The 27,886-nt window shown below is 42.6% G+C and overlaps 2 protein-coding genes across 3 annotated transcripts; one reads left to right on the top strand and one right to left on the bottom strand.

Moving 5' to 3' along the window:
* Positions 1-58: 58 nt before the first annotated feature.
* On the top strand, positions 59-2,302 carry morn2 (MORN repeat containing 2). Its single transcript, XM_031865559.1, has 6 exons — positions 59-205; positions 296-331; positions 419-469; positions 551-657; positions 745-881; positions 1,296-2,302. Exons 1-6 carry the CDS (start codon positions 199-201, stop codon positions 1,408-1,410), a joined length of 453 nt encoding a protein of 150 aa, XP_031721419.1. The 5' UTR covers positions 59-198; the 3' UTR covers positions 1,411-2,302.
* strip2 (striatin interacting protein 2) lies at positions 2,043-27,814 on the bottom strand. 2 transcript variants are annotated; one of them, XM_031865555.1, is made up of 22 exons: positions 27,287-27,814; positions 22,606-22,675; positions 20,593-20,667; positions 17,346-17,480; positions 16,880-17,000; positions 15,869-15,937; positions 14,988-15,094; positions 14,616-14,743; positions 14,144-14,332; positions 13,523-13,573; positions 10,722-10,954; positions 9,735-9,800; positions 9,587-9,650; positions 9,197-9,268; positions 8,924-8,998; positions 8,556-8,653; positions 7,911-8,037; positions 6,707-6,807; positions 6,374-6,440; positions 6,162-6,266; positions 5,736-5,940; positions 2,043-4,742 (listed from the first exon to the last, which is right to left on the bottom strand). In XM_031865555.1, exons 1-22 carry the CDS (start codon positions 27,305-27,307, stop codon positions 4,492-4,494), a joined length of 2,430 nt encoding a protein of 809 aa, XP_031721415.1. In that variant the 5' UTR covers positions 27,308-27,814; the 3' UTR covers positions 2,043-4,491. The 2 variants fall into 2 exon arrangements, with proteins under 2 accessions (XP_031721415.1, XP_031721417.1); XM_031865557.1 differs by lacking the exon at positions 13,523-13,573 and having other exon boundaries at positions 27,287-27,812.
* Positions 27,815-27,886: the final 72 nt, after the last annotated feature.

Below are 27,886 nucleotides of genomic sequence, written 5' to 3'. Positions count from 1 at the left end.
AAAAAAAAACCCTTTTTTTAAGCAGTTAGTTAGTTAGCTCTGCGCCAAATATTGTAACCATGGCAACTGCAGTTTGCGTAGAGCTGAGCTGACACGATGTTTGCTTGTGTTATTTTCAACTTTTTAAATCGAGTTGTTTGACTTTTCACATTCATAAAGTGGCCAGCACACAGCGGTTCTGACAACCATCTGTCCCGGATGTCTGGTGGGGTGTGATTGTGACTTTTTAAAACACCAAACAACACCTTCTGTCTTTACCATCTGCTGTATAATGTTGTATCGTTTTCACTTTCAGACCATAAGGAAAGGGATTATTTATTAAAAGCTCAAGGTAGGATAAATATTCAATATTCATGGTTTGCAAATATTGCATATTCATCTGACAGATAAGGTGGTAAATATGTGTATTTGTTTATAGGGGAAGGGCCTATAAAGGTGTCCTACATTTTCCCAAATGGGGACAGATATGGTGCGTAATCACTGAATATACAGCTTTACACTTTTACATCACAGAACTGTGTCAACAAGACGTCTCCTATGTCCTGTACAGAGGGAGAGTGCGACAGCTCTGCATCAGGGGTGATGAAGAGGAGCGGTGCTGGTAAACACACGTCAGCGGGTGGCGTCATATACACTGGAGAGTGGCTTGAAGACAAAGTATGTATTCAATACTCCTGATGTCTGTTACTGAAGACTGCATGGTTGTATTTGCTGTGGTTAGTCACACTGTCCTCTGTGGAATAGATCCATGGCAGAGGGACCTTGCAGCATCCCTCTGGAGCGCTCTATGAAGGAGAATTCCAAGAAAACATGTACCACGGCACGGGAACATATACCTTCCCAGACAGCTCTACTTACAAAGGTCACTTTCACAACAACAGGTAAAAGGCAATACATTTTTGGCACTTACTGTGCGATTCCTTTAATGTTTTCTGAAAAGAGCCATGATTATACTGTAGAGCTGTGGTCTAATTGATGGGCAGTGGTTCAGGGTAGCCCTCTTGTATAACCAGAATGAAGCAGCTAGGCTCCAGTTGTACTCTCCCACAGCAATCAGTGGTTTAGTGCATCTCAATATGACATTTCTCTCTTAAAGATTAGCCACTTGAACCCTAGCATTCCAATTATTTCCGTTAAATTTCCCCTTGAGCTGTTTCAAAGTTGAATAAAACATTTTATTCAATGATTTCATTACTTTGGGGGGAAATATTCAAATCCAAGACCTGATGTTTATTCATTTTGTTTTGCCATCCATGTAAATGTAAGAGTTTGATGTCCTAACTGGTGTGTTCTAGGTTGGAGGGAGACGGGGCGTTCACCGACACACAGGGACGGGTTTGGACGGGCGAGTTCCTCGGCAAAGCAGCGCTGGGCCTGAAAATGCAGCACACTTTGGCAAAACAAGCATAATAAGCATAATTGCACTACACTTTATAAAACACTGTATATGTTCTACAATAAAATTAAACTGTATAAGTACTGGCCGCGGTGCTCCGACACAGCAAGTGTCTCTTTGTGTAAACTTCAACTTCACTCAGAAGATGTCACAATGGGGTTATTTTTTTCCTGGCCCTTTGTCACACTGCTTTTATGCTGCTGCGACAGGAAAGGTGCATTACATGCTATACTTCTTAGCTAACAAAGAATACTAGTGGCACGTGTATGCACTCATTTCATTAGACACTTTTTCTTACTTGTTAAGATTTTGACAAACCTGCAATTCCATCTTTGAAATATAAGCATTATTTAGCGTGCAAATAAACCCTGTATACCCATTTCTCCCTGGCTGTCTTGTCTCCGTCAGGTTGAAGGCTGAATACAGGGCAGTTGTACATCATTATAGCACCAGCCAATCACAAAGCAGGATATGCTCACATCCCCATCCACAACAGCTGTACCCGAACCGTTGGAACATTGGCCCGAGGAAATGTGCGATGTGATGCGAGTGTGTGGTCAGTTTGACCTTGTGTGTGTGTGTGTGAACCAGCTGTCAAGCCTCTGCAACCCTGCAGCTAATGAACGATAACTTTACAAACAATCACAACTGTTCAACATTGTTTAATAAGCAGCTCTGATATTGTACTTTGTCATTGCATTGAATAATGCCTATATGGATCTGTAATTGCACATACCCCTGAACAACTGCAGTGTTGAGTATTCATTTGGACTATTCAGATATGGAAATGTAACAAAAACACACATGTATATATACCATAGTAACACCTATACAATGTTAAACAATTCTGGTAAAATACTGTACCAGATACAAGAAACAGCAATTTTTATTGATTGTACAATTTTCCCGTAGAAAATAAAGACTTTGTATTGCAAACCTTCAGCTGTGATTTGAATGAATAACCTTACATGTGCTCACGAAGGCAACAGCGATGAAAAAACAAACAGAAAATGGCACTCAAATTTGGCACAAGATACAAAAAAATACATCTGAACTGGAAATGTCGCTGACGTAAATACAAACGCACAATGAGTTATTGTGTTCAGTGTAAATGTACAGCCTATGCAGTAAATGTTTAGTGCTAGAGGTGTTATTTTCATACAAGAATGTGATGATAAAGGTGTATTCATCACTACAGGTAGTGAGCTAGATGATGGCAAGGAAGCTTAAAAACTTTTGCAATATATTATCTCCATAAACCTGAGAATCTATAAAGTATACAATATGATTTTTAACAATTTCACCTTCCTGAAGAAGACAAAAAAAACACCCATGTAACGCAGAACACTGACTTTGAGAGGAAAAAAAGTACACTTCTAATTGTGCTGGAAACATTAGAAAAAATTCCAAAGACCATATTTAAATGTCACCAGGTACCCAAAACAAAACAGTGGCCATGCACAGAGAAGCACAAGACTGCGTGTCAAAAGTATTGTTCTATGCCGAAGTAAAAAATGACTGCTTTTGACCCCTCGAGGCAACAATCTGAACCAAGCGAGAATGATGTAAAAGAAAGGCAAACATGCTTGTTTGTGTGCTTCAGTTTCAGACATTTACGGGAAACAAACCAGAGCTCTTGACTCTGGAGCCCCGCTTAGGTAGTTGGACATGAAGGAACGGATAAGGTACAGTGAAGACAAATAAGAAAAACAGCACCATTTTTGTGACAGCTGTGTTCTTCCAAGCGAGGGTGGCAAAGTTCCCTAACAAGGCCATCTCCAAGGGGCCCGGTGTCTCACATATTGTGCTGTTTGTCAGGCAGATAGATAAGAGTCGGAGTCAGCTGGTTCAAGCAGGGATTCACAATTGTTAATTATTCTCATAGCTGAGGTTTGATTAGCCCAGGATGGTTCCATAAAACAACTCAGAGACGTGCCACCTCACTGAGATTTTCTATGGGAACACAACAGGCCGTAGGTTCGATATGCGAGCATGAACAAATCCTGGATGACATCAGTGATGACAGATTTGTTTCTGTGATTTCTGAATTCAAAGTTCATAAGATATCTGGAATAGCAAGGACGCTATATAAAAGGTACATTTTCTATTTTAAAAGAGAACAAACACAATACAGTTTCTTCCAGAATACTATTTCTCACTCCAAACCATCCTCCACACATCTGCCCTGTTTGCGTATAATTCTTTTCTTTCCGCACACATTTTACGTTCACAAACAGACCCTAACCCAAACCCACTTACTGCTGGTATATTTCTTTTCTTTTCTGGTGACATATGCGAGATCAATATGCCATTAGTGGAAATTGCTCCCATGTCTACATTTAGACTATCAAAATTACCCTGTGGTTTGCTTCCAAAAGGCCTTTTTTAGAAAACACTTAAGAAAAACTTGTAAATCCATCATCTACAAACCACAACCCAATACCTACAATAGGCTTTGTGTGAAAAAAAGAGATGAACCGATTAGAAATCATGTAAATTTACATCTTCATAAAAAAAAATTGTTTAACCACACACATTGATACAAATAAATAGGAAAACATTACTGAGGATTCAAAAAGGCACCAACATTTAAAAAAAGGGGGACATATAAATTGACAAAGTGGTGAAGATATTTGGGGGGGGGGGGGGGGCAGTATAACTGGCCGAAACAGTCTCCTGCTACAGCGGATTCTTATCAACTGCTACCTCTGTTCTTGCCACGTCCATGTGTGTTCACAGTAGTCATAGGCACATGTTAGCGTCATGTGTGTGTGTATGTGTGTGGCATCTATTTGTGCTGAGCACAGAGTAGGCAGCTCCATTCGTTCGTCAAATTTGCTCCATATTACACTTCATCTTCCATCTTCTCCCATCACGGCAAAGCCTGGAAGGTGGCTTCTCCATCTCCAGCTTCTTTCTCTTCACCCTCCCCCATCCGTCCATCACGGATGAGAAGCATAACACCATTCCTCCCTCCTCCTCTCCGCGGACTCCATAACTCACCCTGAAACCAAACAGGCTAGTGTGGGACTTCTCCACAACCAACACCCCCACCCCCCAACCCTAACCCCACACTCTCCATCCCTGTCCCTCCATCAGGGATTCTGCAGCAGCCCCTCCCACTGGATCGGCTGGGAGAAGACCTCTCTCTCCAGCCACATCTCGTAGCTGTAGTGGAAGTCCTCGGGCAGCTCCACGCGCTGGCCCAGCACGCTCTGCAGGCAGTTGTCCACGGGCACGAAGTCTCCGTTCTTGTTCTTGTCGTAGCGCCGGCTGTTGAACTTCTCAATGCTCTCCCGCAGGGCACACTCCTCCGCCTGGAAGTCCCAGGGGCGCGCGTCGATATCTGGCGTGAGAGGAGGCGACACTTCATCAGTCTGCAGGACCCTTCGTTTAATATATGTTTGAATGTTCACACTTAGACTTTTCCCCTTGAATCTACCAATATCCTTTGTCTTAGTGGATTCCCCCCTCTCTTTATTTTCTACCTTATTCTCTCCCTCTTTTACTTTCTATCCATCTTTCTCTCTAACACTCATGGTGACAGGTCTCCCGTGAGGGACGTTGACCCTGAGAAGTCCCCCTTTCTCTGTTACCATGGCAACACCATCCAGGCTGTTGGCCAATGGCTGGTGGAGCATTGTATTTCACACACGCACAGTACATACAGACAGACGGGTACACATGCACAGATGTACACATCGACCATTAAATGAAGAATTACAATGTATTAACCTATATTAAGTTATGTTTACAGAGCGTGGGGTGAATGTGATCTTTACACTGCCGTCTGTTGTATTAACCAGCAAAGTTTGACGATTAAGGACGACTGCTGGGACTAATTATCTCCATGACCGTTTCTTTTATGAAGATCCGAGAGGCCAACTGAGCTGTGGGTCCAGGAGAATGACATCATTTTTTTTTAATTTAAGCTGCATTTGATCATTTCTTTGATATAATACTCTGAACACCATAAATCATGAGTTAGAGCTGTAACAAAGAAATATAACCCTTCCATACCGTGTCAAAAAAGGTACAAATTGCTTGATGGAAATAAAATTACAACAGATTTCCTTTTCAATATAACTTGATCTAGAAAACATTCTATCAATCCTTTTAATATTGTTTATTTTATCATTTTCCTTTCTTGGTTACTTAATTAATTATTGTTTGGCTTGTGAACTCTTTGTATTATGAGTTATTGGCTGTATAAATTGTGAAAAATTCTGTAGAACGCAACAAAAAAAAAGGATTCATAAAATTAAAAAAAACAAAGCATGTCATTTGTAATGAATTGTGGCCAGCCTTCATGAATCTGGCTCCACAGACTGCTTTTTACCATTTCCATAGGCCCAGTCGTCATTGAGCCTGTGGCGGACCTTCTGGTAGATGGCTGACATGGTCTTCATGTTGCTCTTCCTCCACTGGCGGCCCAGGTACTTGGTCTGGATCTTAAGCAGCTTGAGGACGTAGAGCTGCATCATGGCCTGCTTCACCTTGAGAGCTCTCTTTAGGATGGGGGCGGACTTGAACACCACCAGCATCTGAAAAAGGAATCAAAATTGACCAGAGGAGCATGTTTGAGCGTGCTGTGGTGAACCAAAGGCACACTGCAAACACTTCATTGTGTAATATACCAATGGAAATGGACTGGCTGCTCTGTGCTGATGGATTTGTACACGCTCATAATGGGACAATTTGTTTTTTCATTTTCTCTTCGCACATCCAAGGGCCCACAGGGTGTGCACTCAGAAGAATGACTCACCATTGTTCGGGAGTGTTTCCACTTGGTCAGCTTGTTCAATATTCTCAGCAGATTGATACAAGAAAACAAGTTTCTCCAACAGAACTGGTTGCTGTCTCCCGCTTCCTAAAAGACACACGCAGGACACGCACGTCAGGATGACACTTTAGAAAGGTTCGACCTTCGTCCAGTGAGGATCCATCAGGTGTCACGCTGACGGTGTTTTCACTCACCAGGCTCTCGGCTGTGAGCTCAGGCATCTCATGGACCACACAGTGGGGAAAGTCCAGCACACATATGCTGCAATGAAAGAAACACACTGATCACTTCCCAAATCTACCTGTCAACTTTACGCACTGTAACATCACTTGAATCTGTCCAGAATCCCTGACTTTTACAACATCATCTCGGTAGCCATTTCCAGCATGACTCGCTGGAAATGGAGACACAATGATACAATTTTCCTGCGTTTGTTGCACCAAACCAAGCTCGTCTGTTGTCGTACAGCGAAACGAGAAGTGCAGCGCTTTCTGTGAAAGGTACAGAGTAGGAGACAAGGATCCTACCTGTTTTTGGCACTGATGTAGGACATGATGTTCTGATTGAAGAACTTGAGGATGAGTGGGATACAGTTAGCAAACACCAGGTGCTGGGAGACAATCTCGAACTGCGGGGAAAGAAGAGGCGCAGAGTGGAATAATTTGTTTACACTCTGGGGAAAAAAGCAACAACTACAAATTCAACTCTTCTTCATTTTAACGGAGTAATAATTGTTTTTGTTATGATTCTGCTTTTGTGGTCATTAAGTACTTTTTAGATGAGATAAAGGTGATTATGATGTTGATGGGAAAATCTATAACTCATAAAAGGATAAAAGAGAAAAAATATGAATCCTGTAGCTGATAATCCTGAATGATGAGTTTTCTGTGTGGGGAGAAAGTCAAGAACCAGGAATTCTATTCTCACACAGCAGCCATACAAATCCTTCACCTCATCCAAGAAGCTTTACTAAGATTAAAAGCAGGCGAGTCTGCAGATGAATTTCATTGACTGTGGTTGAATTAAATGTGCTGTTTTACCTTGTTTACTGGATGTAATGCTTCCTATTCTTACATAATAGATGTATCCTCAAAAGCAGTTCTTATCATAGAGTATTTGTTGCAGGTGCCAAATAATGTACTAGAGTAGACTAATCAATTTGACTTCCCACTGCAGCTGCATTCTGCTGATGTAATATAGTTTTGTGGCAGCAGAGGGCGCTACCACTACAACTCTACAGAGCAGCCATTAAGAGTTTGAAGGAATGTCCCTTCTTAGTAACAGAAGATATCCCCGTCCCCATCGCTCTGAACCGAAAAACTACTGATAAATAAAACAAGATGCAAGTGCTTGAAATGGGGCCAAATCTACTCTGTTAAAAAAAAGGAGCAGATTTCAAACCAGATGCTCTCTTTCAATCTGTTTTCCATCTTTATTGAGACGAATGGACCAACTGTGAGTCTATCCGGCTGATGCAGGAGGTTGCGAGATGTGAGGAGGGGATGGAGGTCCAAAAGTTGGGGGGTGGAGAGGAGGATGAAAGAAATGGCACGCTTGACTGGATAATCAGGTGGAGGGTATTGGAGGTAGCATGGGGGGGAGGTGCATGGATAATAGGGTGCGTTTGTGCATGGGGAAGGCGAGATGGAGAAGGAGAAGAATAATGTAAAAGGACAGAACGATAATGTGAGGTGCCTGTAGGAGGGAGAACTGTTTGTGTGTGTGTGTAACCTGATAAATGTGGTTGAGTTTGAAGTGTTTGAGGAGCAGCAGCAGCAGAGCAGAGATGGCCTTGACGAGGATTTCCTTGTGACGGTTCACGTCAATTCCCAGCTTCATGCTCTGAAGGACTGTGATACTGGAGGACACACACACACACACACACACACACACACACAGTAAGGCCTTCAGGTCTCGAATGATAATACAGCTTTGTCTCAGTAAAAGAAAAACTTAACTATTAAGAGACTGACTGTTCGAAAACAAGCAGATATTCTGATAAGTCTGTCAATGATGCACCTAAGGTTTCTCAACAGGGAAACTGTCTTTCAGCTCTCTGGTTGAGTGTCAGCTTGTCTAAAACTAGGACATACTGCAGACCATAAAACAATTTCAGAATAAGTGCATTTTCACTTGTATTCTGTCCACCCAAATTTTCTTCCAGACAGAAACAAAAAAAGAAACATAGAAAATGAGCCTGATACGGTTATGTGCAGCTGTAAATGGTGGTGAAATTTGACAAAATGCATGCATCTTTTATGTTTAGCTGTCTGATCTGAATGTGGCTCTAGATGTGTACAAATTTATGCACACAAAAAACAACCCAGCACCATTAGAAACAGATAAAATAGTCACAGTGCTTTCTACAGTACTTACGGCATCTCCTCAGGCAGCACATCAGCCAAGATGTTAATGGAGTCAGTTTTGGCTTTGGAGGTTGGAGCTGCAGCCAGCAGCAGCTTCAGGAGGGCAATCTGACACAGGTGACAATGCAGAGATCTATCAAATAATTGATTAGCTATAATATATGTGTTTTAGTGATGACACAGAATTTTTCAAAAAAGAAATTCTGCATATTAATAATACATTTTCCCTTTTTGGGAGAAACTGTACCAACCGTAGAACAGAGATTCTGTTGGTTTACAGTGTTTTTAAACAGCCAAGAGAACATACATTTGGTAGCAAGATGGTGTGAATCCAGGGTCAACAGTTTGAGGAGGAATTGTTCATCATGAGGCACTCACCACGTACTGGGAGAGGTTAGGAAGCATGCCCAGGTAAAGCATCTCTGTTGGCGTCTCCGCCACCTCCTCATCTCCCTAAACAAAATTGAATTCATATCCACAAACAAAACACTCACGTTTAGGACCCAATAACACAGCCATGTTCCTATCTTGATTGAATATTCACCACATTAAATATTCAGTTCTTCTGTCCGTGTTGCTTTAAAACAATAGAAATAGATTTACAGAGTTACTGTCGTGATTGTTCAATCATTTCACGGGGACATTACTGACCAGACTCATGGGACACTGTTGCAGCTCGTCCTCCTTTTTGATCTGGACTTCAGCGATGGACACATATTTGTGCTGGAGAAGACAAGAAAACCATAAGAATATAACACAAATTACACATGTACAATTAACACTTCTTCAAACGCCGTTATAGCATTATTAGCATTGCTACCTGACACCCACAGGGGTATTCCTGTGTGTAACTACAGTTTGTTAAAACAAAAAGGTATGGATTTTTATGTGGGATTCAGCAGAAAGAGAGTATTGATTAAGACGCACTCTGACCACAATGAGCCAAGGCACAGTAGAAAAAGGAGTATAACACTGGGAAATCTGGGTATTAGTGAGTGAGTGAATGAGATGCTATATGAGGCAGTGATTTCCCCCATTCACCTGTTTAAGAGTCTTGACGCTCTCATGGATGGGTCTGGGCAAGCCCACCAGGGTATCTGTGTCACTGCAAAACAACGCACAGTTACACCAGACTGGAAGAAGACACAGTTTAAAAGGATATCTTAAACGTCTCAAATGAAATGCCTACTTTCCCAGAGTAAACCCGATGAACTTGTTCCTGCTGGTCTCAAGGAAGTGCTCGATGTCTTTCTCCCTGCACACACAAAGACAGGCTGCAGTCAGCTTTTGGATTCATTTGAGGGCACCTGCTGCCCCACATATTAACAAGCAACCAAACGGACAGTTTTCAGGGGAGCACTCACATGTGTGCGCATCACCCACACAAGCACGCAGAAGAGCCACAGCACGCATTAGCTTCCTCAAATCTCATCAGTCACACTGTGTGCTGCTGCTCTCCGTGAGCCTCCTACTAAATCAGCCCTGTATGTCGCAGCACTCTTGATCCAAAGACATAGCAATACGCACAATTAATGATAAGGTTCGCTAATAGACAGACAGAATATAGGTTTTCTGATCATGAATGCATAATAAATGGGCTGCTATGAAGCACTTTACTACTTTATGTCCTCTGTCAGAAGCATTATTCATGCACCCTGGGAAGACACCACACGCTACACTGTCAGGAATACACAGATGGAAAGCATATTGCTGGATGACAGCGAGGGGAGAAAACTGTGAGACGATTTTCTAATTTGGTTTTAACCTAACTCAAATGGTGGCACAGAATCAGGGTGGGAAACTGACACCAGCTGCCAGCCAAATGGTGCGAAGTCGTGTCTGTCTACAGTGGTCAAAATGGCAAATTTAGAGCTTTTATTCAATGGAATGGAGCCAAGTGTTTTTAAACTAACAAAGGGATTATTTTAGCAGCTACAATAATGAGTATCAGTATTATTTATCATAGAAAGGTCTTATTAAAGCTGTTTTCTATCCTGAAGTAAGGCTATAATAGGGCAGTTTAAAGAACTTTTTTCAATTCTTTGAGAAGAGGCATGTAACTGCAGCTTGTAATTGTTAAAGCTATCCAACGTCCAAATACTCTTTACCAGTATTTTACAGTTAATGGGTGTTTGTTTCAGACTCCAAAGTGCAGAAATGAAAACTGTTAATTAACCTGACTTTAGGGGCCCAGGGAAGGCCCTTGGGGAAGTTGACCCGTTCTGTGGGAGGCCTGAGGGGAGGCGGCGGAGGTGGGGGCTGGATGATGACGTCGCGATCCAAGGGGTCCACCTCGCCCTCGATGCCGCTGTCTGTGTCCTCGGGGTCCTCCTCCTCGTCCCGGGCGTCGTCGTTCTTGAAAGGGTCCCGCTCGTTGTATGTGTCAAGGCTGTCCTGCTTGACCAGGGGCTGGGAGAGAGAGAGGACAGGCGGTCAACTGCACTGGCAGGACTGCTTATAACAAGTGAAATGTCCTATAAACACATAAGATGAGTAATTAGCCCACCTTATATTTAACGTGTGGCAAAGTCCAGTTGTAAAACTGCAAATCTGAGGAATGACTTAAATCAACCACATAAACTTTACCTGATATATATATATATATATATATATATATATATTACCTTTAACCCCTTAACAACATCTCCCAATTGCACTAACTGTATGAAGACATTCGCAGGAATAATGTAAAGTACACAGCAGGCTACATTCAAACTGCAGCTATAGTGGAGCAAATACATTTTTTAATCACCTTAGGTATGCAACACTGATGTGTCTTAATGACAGACTGTATTTCTGATATATCGGATGTGAGCAGCCTAATCAATAACATTTAACCCAAATTTAGCATTAAGGTTTTCAGCATAAATGTATCCTAAAGGACTGGTACACGCTTTAAAAAGGAAACAGCAATATCATCCTTTTTATTTTTTTAAATGGTTCAACAATTTGGGAAACATTCTTATTCCCTTTCTTGCAGACAGAGAGAAAATAGATACCACTTGCATACTTGTCCGTTAGATTTGAAGCTACAGCCAGGACACGGTTAGCTTAGCTTAGCATAAACAGCTAGCCTGGCTCTGTCCAAAGGCAACCACAGAGACGGCAAGCAACATTTCAGATTGAACTTACCATGCATCTGCACTTCAAAAGATACAGAAAAAAAACGCAAGCAAAAGGCTAAGACTTATATTGAGCTCTTATCTACAAAAAGAAACCCATTTCAGCTCAAGTGCAAAACACACATTCACACACAAACACTGAAGTGTCGCAGTTCAAACAATTTCTTCCGATGAATGACTGTGACAATAGTGCAAGCATCAGGCATGAGTCAGCGTTTTGGACATTAGCTGAGCTAGTGCAGTCGATGTATGGTGCACCAGTGGTAGTACCAATGCTGGACTATGTGAGGGGTGTAGTGAGTGTATGGTTGGGAGGAGGGAGGGAGGAGGAGGTGAAACCGTGTTGTGAGTCATTCTCTATGGAGAAGCCATTCTCTGGTATGTGGCAGGTAAAGCTACTGTAGTGTAGTTTTTTCTATCAGGGTTAGGGGACAACCGCTTTCAATGACATCCATGTGAGAGAGAGAGACGTCAACTGAGACCCAAATGCAACACCCACAGAAGAGAAAGTACGGTCGTTACGATCTCAATTCACCTCCTCAATGAATGCATTTTAAGGACATTGACCCCTAGTCCAGAGTCTGCAGTGCAAGGTGATTTCTGCGGACAAACCTGGTAGCGATGTGATGAAAACTACAGGGGAGATGCTACTAGAGGTAGATGTCGGAAGTGACTTTAAGGGACAGTGGATAGTGACCGCTCCAGCGCCAATGACAACAGCCAGCAAGTCAGCCCTGTTTCTCAAACCCCTCCCTCCCCCCCATCCAAACTGAGCAGCCCACAGTGGAGGAGGAGGAGGAGGAAGACGAAAAAAGGGTGAGTAAAAGAAGGGAGGGACAGTATGAGGTGTTAGTGGATGGTGTGGAAGGAGAAGAAAATGGTGGAATAGGCATGGGAGGAAAAGGAGAAAAGGAGAGTAGGAGGACAGAGAGGAAGATGAGGAGCAGGATGATAAAAGCAAGGAGAAATATAAGGAAGAAAATAAAGGAAACTGAATATAAGTCGAAAACAGTTGGAACAATTAGGGGCATAAGGAGGATGGAAGTAAGATTTTTAAAAAGTGTAAAGGGGAATGGAGGATATAGGCATGTATGCGTGGGAAATTAAAAGATAAGCATGAAAAGAGGAAGAACAGAATAAAGGAACAAGTAAGTTTAAACAAGTAAAGGGAAGACCAAATATGCATTGGTGATGACTGAATTAAAGGAAGATTTTGACATTTTAAAAAAAACGGGTATTTGCTTTCTTATTGAGAGTTAGATGAGAAGATCGATACCAAGTTTTCAGTCTTTACACTAAGCTAAGATAACCGTTTGTTTGGTGTAGCCTCATAACTAGCATTCAGACACAAAAGTGGTATATACTGTAAATTCTCATCTAACTCTCAGCGAAATATGTTAAAGTGTATTTCCCAAATGTTCCTTTAAGTATTGGTATGAAGCAGCGAGTAGGATTGCACCGAAACTACTCGGAGCATCAAACTTCTGGTTTCTGATTAATTTCTTTCATAGTAGACTATAGATTTTGTCCAATAGTTTGGAGTGTTTAGACAATATGGTTTATATAGAGTGTAATTCAACTTAATTTGGCAGAAAAAAATATTAATTGTGTGAAAAGGGTCACATTTCTGACATGTTAAATATTGCTTCCTCAGTTTTTGGTGCATCCTGGTATGATTGGATGAGTTTAAATGACAGGAGGGGGAGGAGAATAGGAAAAGACAAAGAGAGAGAAGGGAGTGCAGAAAGAAGAGAGAGAAAAGTGGGTGGCGGGGATGTGGGAGACGAGTGCAAAAAGGCCAGCTCAGTGCAGAGAGAAAATGCAGAAGGAAAAGAGGGAATTTGTGGGTAAAGACCTGCTTCTTGGGAAAGGGACTGTCTCCTTCCAAGCTATCAACAAAGGCACTCTGTGGGAACACAAGGAAGAGGGGCAATGAGAGACCAGAGTGCAGTTAGAGAGAGAGCCTGTCCAGTCAAAGCTCTAAAGAGCCGCCCCAGCACCAATAACATCTCTGGCATCGCTGACTTACAACAGAGAACCAGTGATGTTGGCGCTTAAGAACTTTTGGAAAGCCGGACCCGGAAAATAGTTAGAGGATGAGTTAAGGGAGGAAGTCTGTGAGATCACTTTAGAAACAGATGAAGCAGTTCAACAATAAAAGGGCGAATAATGGAAAAATTAGTCTTACATGTAGGTAGCATTTACAATGTCATGTTAGTAATAAAGTTCAGTTATACTGTAGGGTTAAAGGTAGCAAACACACTTTCTGAAATACTGTCTCACATATGATGACATCTGCACGTTTTGTTAAACGAGTATGTGTTTTTTGAAGTGAATGTGTTGTGTGTTTGTGTGTGTCTGTGTGTGTGTGTGTGTGTGTGCGCGCAATCAGATAGGGAGGACAATGTAATGTTTGGCTGTAAAGTAACAAACACTGAATGCATGTGGTTCGTGGAGGGGGGGGGGGGGTCTGTACCCTGCGGCTGCGGCGACCTCTCTTCTGCTGCTGCTGCTGTTCAATGAGCTCCATGGCAGAGGCCGGGGGTGAGGCCGCTCTCATGGCCCTGACCACCTTGATGCTGTCCTCTGGCAGCGGGGCCAGGTTCAGACACTCCCGGCCACGCACCTTCATTTCCTGAAGCTCCTCGAAGCCCCCCAAGGTGAACTGGAAGATAAGGATGGAGAGGGAAACAGCGATTCACAGAATGCAGGTGGATGTATGAACTTAATGGAAAACAATGGCTACCTCTGGTGGTCCCTGTTTATAATATGTGCAATTTGTGGACAAAAACATTCCAAACTCTCATTAAGGCTGTACAGGTAAATAAGCAAATAGGAACACACTAACAAAGGCACACGAACAAAGATGCAGAAATACACAGGAATTGATTCACGTATTGATTCACGTGCATTATGTGTCAGTGTTTGAATGGTCATAATGTACCAACCAGTATTGTCTTCCAGAGCAGCAGTAGCACTTTCTTCATGGGGAAGTGCGGGGCATTCATGCTGCAGAACTTGGTCACCATGGTGAAGAGGAGCAGGGCGAGGGGCTCTCCGTTGTACAGAGGGGAACCTGGGGGGGTCAAAGGTCAAAGTCTGTGCTTTTGGATTGGATATATGAAAGCACCTGCTAAGACAGACTCTCCTGTGCTTTACGAGAAATGATGGCCATGAATCAGGGATGTTTTAGGTCAAAGGATTACATATTTATAAAAGTATACTACCACAGCAACCGTTATATTTTAGCAGAAGTGCCCTATATTTGTTAAACACACACACACACACACACACACACACACACACACACACACACACACCTAGCTCATTCTTGAAGGCTTCTCTTGCTGCTCTCCATTCAGGTCTGTCATCCTCCGTTTGAACTCTAATGGTCTCCACTATCAAGTACATGATGCTCAGTAGGACTCTGCAAAGAAAGGAAAGACAATACTCAGCTTGATCCAATGTGTGTGTGTGTGTGGTGGTCATTCAACTGGTGCCTGGAACGATAATAATGGGCTTAAAAAGGTCAACAAGTACAAGTGACAATAATATGATGGAGAAAATGATGAGTAGCAATGAAAAGGGAAGTGCAAGAAGCAGCGGAGGATTGAATGCAATCTTCTTGTGCATATAAGTTTGAGAGGAAATAATTTGTATTCTCTGCCAGGATAATGCACCATGCATTCACAATTACCTGATGTAAGTCAGGCGGTGTTTTATCCATTGAATGCTTTGTTCGCTCAACAAAGCCTCACAGTTCAAAATAACTATAATGGTTTTCAATTTTGTGGAAGCCATTAGGTGCAGATCTACTCCTCTAGCCAGTAATTATTTGAAAGTGTTCAACTGGGAAATGCACAGACGGGGCTCTGCCTATGTGTGAACATACAAGTGTCTCTATGTGGGTGTAGAGGGGTGTTCAGCATTTCTTTGTTTAAAAAAAAAAAATCAATTTCATTAAGCAGAAAATTAATTTGAGGGAAAAATAATATAATTAAATGTTGCGGATTAAGTGTGTGTGTGTGTAAACATGTGTGCTTGTGGCCGGATGACAGACAGGGAAGCATGAAAAATAGTATTTTTTTTTTTTAAAAAGGTTGAAGAATTGGAAGACATTTTTGTACATATTTGCTTTCCTTCTTGTGTGAAGTGAGAGGAATGTGGAGTAGGCTGTGAGTCATGTGGTTGTATTACTTACCTGAGCTCTGTGCTGTCTGCCAGAGAGATGGCAGGCTTCCTCACCGCACTACTGCATGCCTGGTTGTTACTGCAGACACAAGTAAATATTTGCATCATTTTTTGTGGTTTATTTGAAAAAGAAGAGCCAGTCTGGGCATACACAAAAAAAGCATGAAGATAAGGTTATAATGATCCAGAGTTTTTAAACACACAACCTCAAGTCTCATTTTTTAGTGCGAGACACTTTTGATGCCTTGCTTACACTGCTCTGCTGTGCAGCATGTCGATAGGACAGACTGTGCCATGATGCCTCAGAGTAGCTTATGTAACAACAAAGAAGCGCCGGATCCCAACTGAGGCCGACACCAGCAGCAACAAAGCCGACTTGAAGGAGGCGCTGCCGCACCGCGTCCTCAACGGAGGGATTGAAGTGTGGAATCACAGGCGGTGTGTTTACTGTATTCCTGCATCTCTTTCTCTCTCAATGTCTGTCTGTGTATTTCTATCCACATAAACCTTGGGAGGGAATGAGTGGATGTGCTGAGGGACCAGAGCTTCCAACACGGGAGGATACTGAGCGAGAAAGAAACATTGACTATTTCAGGGTTTGAACCTATGAGCTTTCAAGAACAGGCCACCCAATGAAAGACGTCCAGATTTCAGGATAAAGGTTCCCTTCATCTGAGAAACATGAAACATGGAGAACATGGCACTTTTTACTTTTTATTAGAGTCCCCTCCCTTCCTTTACTGCCTGCAGGCCATCACCCAAGGGGGATATACATTTATAAAAGGCACCTGCAGGTCTGCGCTGCCTATTTCTATGGCTTACTTGCCCTTTATGTCCCTTTCCCATACCCTCACATCCAGTAAATACATGAGCAGCAGTAAGTCTGTAATCTTATTTATCATCAAGCAAATCCAAGGTGAAAATGACATTGTAGCTGGTGGTTTTGATGACATTCATATTTATTAGGAAGTTTTCTTTAATGACTCGCATATCCCCAGCATATTCGGCGTGTCCTACTCACTCTATCTCCATGCTAAGCAGCTCCAGCAGTGCCGTGAAGATGCCCATGTCGTAGAGCAGAAAGACATTGTGTCTGGACCAGTGGAGCACATCCACCTCTGTGTCGCACTCATCAAACACTCCTGAGGGGAGGGAAAAAAAAAAAAAAAAAAAAAAAAGATGTGGGGAACTTTTAGAAGCTAATTTTTGTTAAAGTAAAAAAGTAAACAACAAACAGAGTAGTAGTTTACAGCTCTAACTGTGACAGCGTGGTGCGTAGAAAGACACTTTGACATATCACAGCAGAAAATTAATGATGGCTGAATTCCATTTAGTTCTGGTATTGTGCATGCTGGCTCACTGTCACGGCCTACTAGGATACCGGGAGAGAACAGGTCCATCGTCAGTAGATAGTAATACACCTGTGCTGTTCCTGCTGCTGTGAAAAAAAGGCCTAATGCTGGTTGTACTGCATTGGTCCCACGCACCCTGAGCCAAGTAGAGGATGGCCCTGGCCACCTTCAGCCTCTTGTCTCTGTCCGTCACCTCCAGCGCGTCCAGCAGCCTCATCACATGGGACCTCTGCTCCTCCACCGTCAGCTCGATCCACCGCCGGCCTCGAGCTGCAGGAAAGACACGGCAACAGAGTGGGCAAAGTTATTTCATCTTCTTCCTCTGCCTCAGACAGTGTAGGCTACTATAACATCATACTCATTCTCTTTTCTATCAGTCACTGTACTCATTATCATCTGGTTTTAATACATTATGTAAGCCACAGTGTGTCATGTACGGTAATGTTATTGTGAGCACCACCTCAATGCACAAAGACAACTTTACAAGCTAACTGCAAGTCTGCATGTCCTGCAAATCGGGGATGGACTCATTTTTTACTGCTGCAGTTTTTACTCCCTGTAGTGTTTCCCTTACTCTTTACTTTCTGCATGTCATAGCGCTCATCTCTCCTGTCCTCCTTCCCCATGTTTCATAAAATATTAATCAAACTGAGATTGCTCGGGAAATCGTGGGGACTGCAAATAATTGACCTGCTGCGTGTGGCAGATGCTCTGCTCTACTCTCGCCTGGCAGGTGCTTTAAATATTCTGACAGCACGGCCGTATTCGCCCTCCTCACAGGACAGGGACTCAGTCACAGCCTGCCAACAATCGGTTTGCCCGCTACGCCCAGTACAATGGTGTACAGACTGCCACCTCCTCCTCGACGTCACCAATGACGAAGGAGCTCCTCTTCGTGACACTCCCCCTCATTTCCCCCACCGCCGATTGGAGATGGTGGATAGCTTTAAGTACATCGGCATCAACTTGAAGAATAAACTGAGCTTTGACTACCACACCAGAGACATCTAAAACAAAGACTCTGCCAGCCACAGCCTAAGGGCTCTCGCAGTCAAACGCCACCTCCTGCTCCCTCTGTATTGCAGCAGTATTAAACCCATCCTCCTGTACTGCGCCACCTGCTACTTCACCATGCTCACCCTCACGTATAAAGACAAGCTCCTGAAAAATTGGAATTGGCCTCCCCACTCCCAACTTGCCTGATGTTTGTTTACAGCCTGTGAAAAGCTACATTCCTCTATAGAGGTCTACAAAGAATGAATCTGAATCTAATTTTGGTAAAACTGCTACCTTGATCTGGATATTCACAGTACTCATGTTGTTGAACTGTGTGTGGAAATATAGAGGCTGACTGCCGCTGCGTTGATGCATCTGTCATTAGCTTTTAACATTATGTTCAGGCCCAATGCTTCAGCTCTGGAAATAGCTGAAAGCTAGTGAGTGTTGAATAAGAGAGAGCCGTAATTAACAGAGTCCGTGATGTCATGAGGAGGGACCAGCACGCAATGAGACTTCTACTACTACAAAAAATACAGCTTTTAAAGAAATGCACACCATGTTTTTTTAACAGTGTTATTCTTCTATTCTTAGACGCTTCATTTCATTACGCGGACAGTAAAAGGCATTAAAAGCATCGTAACATTATCATGATCGGTTGAGCTCAGCGCTTCTTCTTCCTCTGACTTGTGCCGTCTACTCAAGTCAGGAAATACAGAAAATGCTGTCTAATTTCAGCACTTTCCCCAAAAATCTTTCTTTACTTGGGTAAAGAGATTAAATGAAACACACTGTGATAATCACAGTAATTCAGATGATTGGGAAGTCATGGTTAGTTGTGAAAAAACATTGATGAGCACACTGTCAGTGGCCCTGTCATACACACACACACACAAAGAGCACAAGTCATAGAGGAGAACCACCCTCTGATAACTAACATACATTGCCCACTGAACACACACAGATACACACACGCTAATGAAAAGACCATAATGCAAAGAGGCAGCTCTGTGCTCTATCTCTGTAAAACAGCAGCCGGAGAAGCTCTCATCTAATCCTGCTATTCATTACCGCTCAGCTTGGAGAGGAGGTGACAGATGAAGAGGATGAGGCTCGTCTCGCTCTTTGTCATGAGCCAATGGAAAGATGCCACAGTGCCTAGAGACCATAATGGCTTCTTACTTGGTTTTTCACCAGAGTGATATCTGGGGTATGTAGTTAGATAATATCATCACCCCAAAAACCTTCTTCCATTGCAACCAAATGCAACAAAAGGATGAAAAATTACAACAAATGATGGTTCTTTATTCTCTCTTTTTATGGAATATGTTACTTAGAATTAAACTTCATCATTTCTACACAAGACAAGAGAGTACGATAAAAAATATCTGGTGAAGAGACATTGTATTCAAGCTTAGTCTCTTGTCAGACAGTAACTCATGTTGGAAGAGCTGCCTAGTTCTTGGTAACCAAATATTAATCACGTGGTTAGGATGGGCCCTCCCATGTGAATCTGTGGGGATATTCATTCTTTGAACGGCTTATAAGAGCAGAGCTTTGATGTGCCTGGTCACCCGCCTCACACAGGTCGGCTTAAAAAATAACACCCACAGCAGCACACTGAAGAGCAACGCCGGCTTTTGTTGCACTTCAGAGGTGAGAAAACTGAGCCCAACACATCCCTTTACAGCTTTTGGTGTAAGGCTGAGAAACGCACCGGAGCAGTGAAATGTTTTAACGATCCCAGTTGCAATGTCTAATTTGTAAAGTAACAATTCTAAAAATATAATTTTTTTTCAATGGAATGAAGAAAAAAAATAAAATAGAAATGAAAGTTAACATTGCAGCGCCAGCAGGAGTTCCTGAGTGCTGCAATGTGACTACATCTCTGCTTTATCCATTTATTCCTTTCACTTGCAATTCCCTTCAACACATATTTTATCATGCGTGTACTGTGTCGTGAACATTTTGTTTGGTTAACCTTCATCATCTCACTCATGGTCACTCTTATCAAGCCCTGAACTTGGGCCCACAGGGCCGGTCAGAGCTACACAAAAGGACTCGGTGACAGCGAGGAGTCACTGTTGCAGGAGCCCTCAAGGTCTCTGTGATAAACAGCATTACTGGCTGTAGACTTCTGTGTGTTTGCCAAGACCCTACATACACAGTGGGAGTATTTGTGTGACACTTTTGTGTCTCAAGCACAATTGGAGCTCAGTTTTTGACTCTTCATGTGAGCCACAGAGAGCGAGGGGAACGACACACCTACAAGTGATCTTAACACATTAAGGGATGTGCAGACAGCATATCCACAGCCATTTAATAGCTCTTATAATGTGCTTCACACACACACACACACACACACACACACACACACACACACTACCATGGCTCCTGAAGTCCTCCTCAAAGTAGTCTCTGTTTAGGGCAAACTCTGGCTCCTCTGTGTAACTGTAGAGCTCTGTGGACAGACAACAATACAACAGAATTAGAGCTGAAACGATAAGCCAACATATAAAAATATTTTTTTAAGCATATTTTTGTTTTTACGTCATCAAGTTTCATAGATCAAATAATTAATCATTGAATCAAAAATAACAGATTAATCGATGATGAAACAAATGGGTAGTTACAGCCCTAAATAGAATAGAACATAATATAATAGAAATAGGAGACAGGTGCACTCCTGCAGGTAAACTGTGCTACACAACAAAAACAAACAAGTTCCTGTCTCCTCAGTGGTGATCTCATCTGTTTCCTGCACAGTCGAATGATTCGTCCCGTCGCCATGCTTCTCCTCCGGTTCTCAGAACAGGCGTCACTACGCGACCCCACGAAGCTGCCGCTAGAAAGCCGCTGTGACTGTCGGTCTGTTTCTGTGCGTTTGCCAATGTGACTAACACTCAGCTGCCACATGCCATCCACCAGGAGGACAATCAATCGAAATTATACACCTAAAATAAACTATAAAGTACAATCAGAAACATCTATGAGCATCGTTGACTTCTATTCTTCTGTCTTTTATGCACCTTTGGGCATTTATAATTCAAGATCCAAGCCATGCATGAGCTGTTACCAGATACACAGATGCTGGAACAATACAGTAGTTCTGAATGTATAATCATAGTTCTGATGATTACGCATAAAATTAGTCGTACAATGTGTCCTATGTCTGGAAAACATGACACGACGACAAGATTTTGTTCTGTGCCTTCGGCAGTATGTCAGCTTTTTGTCTTCTTTTAATGAACAACGCTGTAACATAAAACAGCTGAAGAAAAAAACGGAGGAATGCAGAAACAGCATTATATTTTACAATCGATAGCACATTGTAGTCTGTATGCTAAGTAGAACCAGAGGTATTACTGCAGGAATTCTCACGTCGACCAGTCACTAGTTTTAGGTTTAAGTCTGAATCAGTTTGACATGAAAAGAGAATTGGATAAAAGCTGAGGAAAGTGCAAAGAAGGACAGATTCAAGCAAGTAACCAGGCCGGACGTGTGCATGAAGGTACATGACAATCCAGATTTACAAATGGCCGTTTGTGCCACAACAAGACTAAGAGTTGACAGCCATAGGGCTCTGAGAGAATGTACAAAAAGCACAGCTGGGCTTTGAGCTACATGCTAATGTTAGCATCCTGACATGCTCACAAAAACAATGCTAACATGCTGAGGCTAAGAAGGTATCATTGTTGTGTTATAGTTCAGTGTGTTAGCATGCTAGGCTGATGGGAATGTCATTAGTTTTGCAGATTAGTTTTGGTCATTCACTAAAATACTGTACAAACGTCCACCTGATGGCACTAAGAAAAGTCTGGAGATCATCAAATTCATTCAAATTCATCCTCTGAGTACGATGAATGTCTGTGCAAAATGTCACGGCAGTCGATGCAGTAGTTGTTGAGATATATTTCTCGAAAAGCAAAAATTGTCAACCTCAACTTGGCAAAAGAGGAAAAGTCAGGGGATCATCAAAGTCAGTGGGATTCATCCCCTGGGGACCATGAATGTCTGGACAAAATGTCATGAAAATCCATCATATAGCGGTTCAGATGTTTCAGTCTGGACCAAAGTGATGGAACGACATCACCATTACTAGGTCCATTTTACTAGCATGGCTAAAGACTTGCATACCCCATTGTGAGAAAACCAGATTTTAATAAACAATATATGTAGCAGACATGGTGGCAGAATCACAAATACTTCTTCTTAGATTACATACATTTATTGAACCAAATCTAATCGTATCACTCTAACTAAGAGTAAGTACATTGAATGCAGCTGCTACTGTATGAGAATGTGGTGCAAGCTTTTGTTGCAGTTATCAGGGACATAAATGTTCATTTTCTAACCACTTGGAAGAAACGTGTGGTGTTTAGCGGCTGGCCAGTCTTACCTGAAAGCTCAGCAGTCAGTGCGTCTGTGTCTCCGTACTCAAACTCCAGGTTTGGAGACTCCATGGAGCTCTGTGAAGAGCAAAACACACATTTGCGTATACATTATAGTACGACACTGATCTCGGCTAAATCACAGATGTCCTGACACCCACGTGCATAAACATACTGCAGGCAATTCACATTTTCCAACACCTACTGTACCACTACTCTGTACTCCACTTACGGTCACGCACTTCAACTCCACACATCACCCACGCACACTCTTCAGGCTCATTCACAGTTTCGTTTCATCGTGTGTACTTTTGAGTTTTGATTGGCTGCTGAATATCTAGGCGGCGTTGATTAGTCATTTACATTTTCTTTCTCTCTCACATCCGACTCACAATTACAGATGCTCTCCACAACCAGCTACAGCTTTGATCAGACTGATTCTCTCCCTAACAAAAGACCCAGATGTTCGGTGGAGCAATAAACTGCAGTGAGTAATGAGTGAGGAAAGAGAGTCAACCCGGCCCCTCGTTTCAGAGCAGATTAGCTCCCGTATGCAGTCGAGGGTCTCTCCTGGCTCTGACGTTATCCTCACCCTGTGATTAGCACGAGACAGACTGCACACGTTACGTTTTTTTTAAGCACACGCTTGCCGGCTCCATGCAAATTGCACAAATGTTTGCTGCAACCTTGCACGTCCCAAAATATTAACTCTTAAAAAAGACAAGCCGTGTTTTGAGCCCGATGACAAAGTGGTATCAGCAGGTTTTTGAATGAAGAGCATATGATCCATGTGCACGTCCTCACATTTAGTGCATAACCTTAGAAGGAGGTGGGCAGACACGCTCACATAGAGGCCCAAATGTTCCAACCCTGGGAAAGGACTTCTTCTCTCTAAAATAGATGAGCACTTCATGATATCAATAACCTTGAGAGTGTAACCTGGTTATGATTACCGCCTGGGGCAAATGGAGGCTTAATAGTAGGAAGAGAATAGGCTGGTGGCTGCAACATTCTTGGTTTTTTTTTAATCTTTCTTTTTCAGTGGAGGATGTGAACTGATGAAATTTCCCTAAAGGGACGATTAAAGATACATTTTATGTTAATGAGGATGAAAAAGAAAATCCCTCCTGGCAGCACTGGGAGGCTAAAAGCTACGAGTGTTAGATGTGTTTAACCCTGTCAGAATTGCCTCAAGGCCAGGACTGTAAATAAGGATGTGCTCTGAGTCATCTATCCTGGTTAAACAAGTCTGCATGCTGTCATGGAACGGTCTCCTATAAATACCTGCTGCAACCAAGTCAGCACGAACTGAAATATACAGGACGGTCAGCTGGAAGTTTGTTTTACGAGATTCGATGTCATTACTGCACTGCAACCAGGAAATGAGAAGCACCTGGAAGCGCAGATGATTCGACTAACTGACCCACACCTCTGATCGCGAGTGAAGGAAGCCTGTGGGCAGTTGTGGCCATGTGCTGCCTCACTTTTACCATCTGCAACAAGTTCTGGAAATCAACCAAAGTGGCATTCTATTTTGGAGAAGTCCAAACGTACTTCTCCACTCTAATTCCAGTGCATTAAGAAGAAGACAGTACAGGGTGGCCTTGCAGTTAAAAGCACCATAATGTCTCTTATAAAGTCATGCTCTTTAGTCTCCTCTTCAGTCCCTTCAGCTTCCTACACACTACACATGATGGTATGTTGTTTATGGCGTGTATAGCGTCTGCTTATCATTGATCCAGCTGCAAGACGTCGATTACGGACACCGCTCTCAATACCGCCGTCATATGTGTTGAAATCATTAGTCCATTTATATCATGGGGTTTTATTACTTAACTCACTGTAAAATGTAAAAATCAATGCCAATCAACAAGCTCTATTGAAAGGCCCACTTTTCCCCAACATTCACTTCCCATTTCATCCTGCCGTCCGATGCTTCAGTCTGTTACGGGGCTAAGAAATAATTTTCATTATCGACTAACGTGTTGATTATTTTGATTCATTTATATGTTCGGTCTATAAAAAGGCAATTAATTCCTGCCTCCAAATATCTTCTTTTGTCCAACAGACAAGACCATCAAACTTTGGATTTCACACAGCCCAACAAAGAATGATGACATCACCAGCATGACATAATAACGCTGCTGATCTCATCAGGGTTGTCTCGGCTAAGACTTCAAATCTATTACAGAAAAGTCAATATTCCAAACTGGGTGTGTGGAGTTTGAAAGACAGGGAGAGTCTAATGAAAAGATGCTAATGGTTACATGAGGGAAATGTAGGATCCAGCATTCTTTGAGCTTGACTCATATTACAGACTAAAAGATTTCATAGCTCAACTGAAATAAAGTACCATAATTCTTACAACAAGATCCATCCGTTTTGTGATGAATTCATTCACCATTTAATCTATTATGTGTCAGATAATTGTGAACATTTGGTCTTCAAATTGCTTATTTTGTCCAACCAACAGATTACAACCAAAATATATCAAATTTGAAACAATATGCTCCCGATATAAAACTGCTCCCTATATACAGGGATGGGTCAAATGCAGAGGTCAAATTTCGTGTATGTGTATATGTATATGACAATAAAAAGGGTTTCGATATAAAACAGAGAAAAGCTGCAAATCCTCACATTTGAGCAGCTGGAACCAACATTTTTTGGACAATTTTACCCGATAAATGACTTTCACGGTTAATGTTGTGGTCAATTACTATTACAGGTAATGAATAATCGAACAAGCAGCCTCATCCACCGTCCATCTGGGGAAGAACCCACTGTCACCCAGGGACACGCTGCGCCGGGGGACTCGACTTGCCCCTGAAACCGGAGTGGTCGTTCTTTCCAAACTCAACTGGGATGTTTCTTTAATTCCCTTGAGCATCAACACAGGAGAAGCCTGTCTCTCTCTCTCTGTGTGCTCCTACTGCTCCCTCTGTCTCTCTCTCCTTCCTTTTTCTCATCCAGTCTGTCTCCCCTCTCTGCCGCCAGCTGATAACGAAAGTCGCCCTCGCTCCAAACTGGCACCGCTTCTGTGCCCCAACACTCTGCACCACATCAGTGTGCAAACACTGGGCGCAATGTCAAGGCAGGCCACCCCAACTCCTACACAACATATGCCACATAGACAAGAGACGGCTGCTCTAGCCAGCACAAATGAGGGACAATTTACACATGAACGAATCAGATTCGAGGTTAACTTAACAGACAGACACAGGAGCCCCGGTTCCAGTGCAGTGGCCAGGGAGTATCAGCATCAACATATGGCTTTGACGTTTAGTGCCCCCCCCCCCCCATCAACAACCACTCAACCCCAAATCCAACGGCTGTGAGATGAATATGCTCTAATTCCCTCAAAACAATTCACTGTGCTCAAACAATAACACACACACACACACACACACACACACACACACACACACACACACACACACACGCCAGGGGTGACTGGATTTTTGCCTGGACGACAGCTTTGACCGTTTAACTCCTCTGATGTATCTGGACTGAGGAACCCCAGGAATGAAAAACACATCTTCTTCTCATTTTTTTCATGAAGGGAAGAATTATAGCTGCAAGTGCACTAAAAAAGAGGCATCATCAGGCTGAACGTGAGCCATGCTGCTTCCATGTTCAGAGAAGCAGAGTTGCAGGTCCATATTTCAGAAGGTGGCTCCAAACACTCTTAAAATCACAACATATCTGTACATACGTAAACGTAAACTGGTACGTCTCGGCATCCATGATTGGATTAAAGGGAATCTTGTCAGGTTGCTGCTCACAATTTTTATGTATTCAAATGATTAATTGATGAATGGAGAAAATAGTTTGCAGATTAATACATAATGAAAATGATTGTTAGTTGCTGACTTAAATTTAAGCGCAGTAACAAGTGCACTAATGCTCTTATACAATACATAGTATTACATATTACCAGAGACCAAAGTCGAGTCTTAAATTGGTCACTTAATTTGACCAGCAAACCCATTTACAATGATATGAAGTGATACTATTTTGCCTTTGTGAAGCTTTAACCTGCAAATGTGTACTATTAAGGTGCGACTTGATGAATTACTTTAACATAGACAATCAAAATGTATTTAATTTGAGTCAATAAACCAATATACTGACAGACACAAACACAATGTTAACTATGATCGATAAGGAGATTATAATTCATGGAATATTTACCGCAGGAGAATAAAAAATAAATATAAATATCAAATGACTCTAATTTTGAGATATGCTTGGTGGTGAGGGTACTCCGACTTCACCTCCTGCATTCTCCACGTTGAGATTACTGCTGGGGGTTATTTATAGGAGCCGGTTGCCAAAATAACACCTAGGTGTCTGCCTGCCTGCCTGTCTGCATGCTTCCCAGCCAAGACGTCGACTCACTGCAATGGAAAGGACATTCAGCTGGACGGAAAGCTACCAAGCTACCCAGCAACACACACACACACACACACACACACACACACACACACACACATACACACACACACACACACACACACACACACACACACACCCCTCCAGCGCGCTCCTGTACCATAAGCGGGTTGTAACCGACTGCACATAATCGCCTCTTCAATTTACCTCCGACTCCTGCTGATCCTTGAACACATCTTTCCCTTTCGGCCTCTGCCTGTCCCCGTTACCGTTAAGGTTATTAATGATAGGTACCTCCATGTCCTCCGCCTGCATCTTTCTCAGTCGGTGCGGCTCACTTCCCTCTCCGCAGATAGTGTATACCGGTCCGGTGGTGAGCTGTGACTGCACCGCGCCAGGGGAAGCACCGGCTCCAGAAGCCCAAGTTGTGGATCTCCTCCTCCTCCTCCTCCTGCTGCTGCTACTGCTCGTGCTCCCCCCTCTCTGTTTGGTTCACTGTCCCCATGCGCTCCAAGAGGGCGGGGTTAGAGAGTCAACAGCAGAGAGGAGCATCAGCTGACCACCTGAAAGTTAAACGAGGTAATGTTACGCATGTCAACGCGCTAATGTGGAGAGTTGATGGCTCAACATGCAAAAGTAGGACTAATACAGCTCGTTTAATACTCGTAACAATTATATCATCTTGGAGATACGAGAATTTAAAACAAGATCCTCCAAATATCAAAATGTTAATCATATTACAGAAAGATATACAGATGTACAGGACTATAACATATATCAATATTTATGTAAATGATACATAAAGATTTTTCATGACAAACATTTTTAAATTCCTGATTGTCACTGGAGGTGCAGTCAAAGTGTAAATGTTAATGTTAAAATGACATATGCACC

The sequence above is a fragment of the Anarrhichthys ocellatus genome, unplaced genomic scaffold (genome assembly GCF_004355925.1).
Source record: "Anarrhichthys ocellatus isolate YVR2014 unplaced genomic scaffold, GSC_Weel_1.0 scaffold33, whole genome shotgun sequence".
Lineage (NCBI taxonomy): Eukaryota > Metazoa > Chordata > Actinopteri > Perciformes > Anarhichadidae > Anarrhichthys > Anarrhichthys ocellatus.
The sequence above is the reverse complement of the archived record's forward strand: the minus strand, read 5'-3'. Positions and strand labels throughout refer to the sequence as shown.

Coding starts and splice junctions, on each gene's coding strand:
- morn2 (XM_031865559.1), top strand. Junction 658..744: donor GAGAGTGGCTTGAAGACAAA/GTATGTATTCAA, acceptor TCTGTGGAATAG/ATCCATGGCAGAGGGACCTT. Junction 882..1,295: donor GGTCACTTTCACAACAACAG/GTAAAAGGCAAT, acceptor GGTGTGTTCTAG/GTTGGAGGGAGACGGGGCGT.
- strip2 (XM_031865555.1), bottom strand. CDS start 27,307: ATGCAGGCGGAGGACATGGAG. Junction 20,668..22,605: donor ACTGACTGCTGAGCTTTCAG/GTAAGACTGGCC, acceptor GTCTGTCCACAG/AGCTCTACAGTTACACAGAG. Junction 8,654..8,923: donor CTAACCTCTCCCAGTACGTG/GTGAGTGCCTCA, acceptor CACCTGTGTCAG/ATTGCCCTCCTGAAGCTGCT.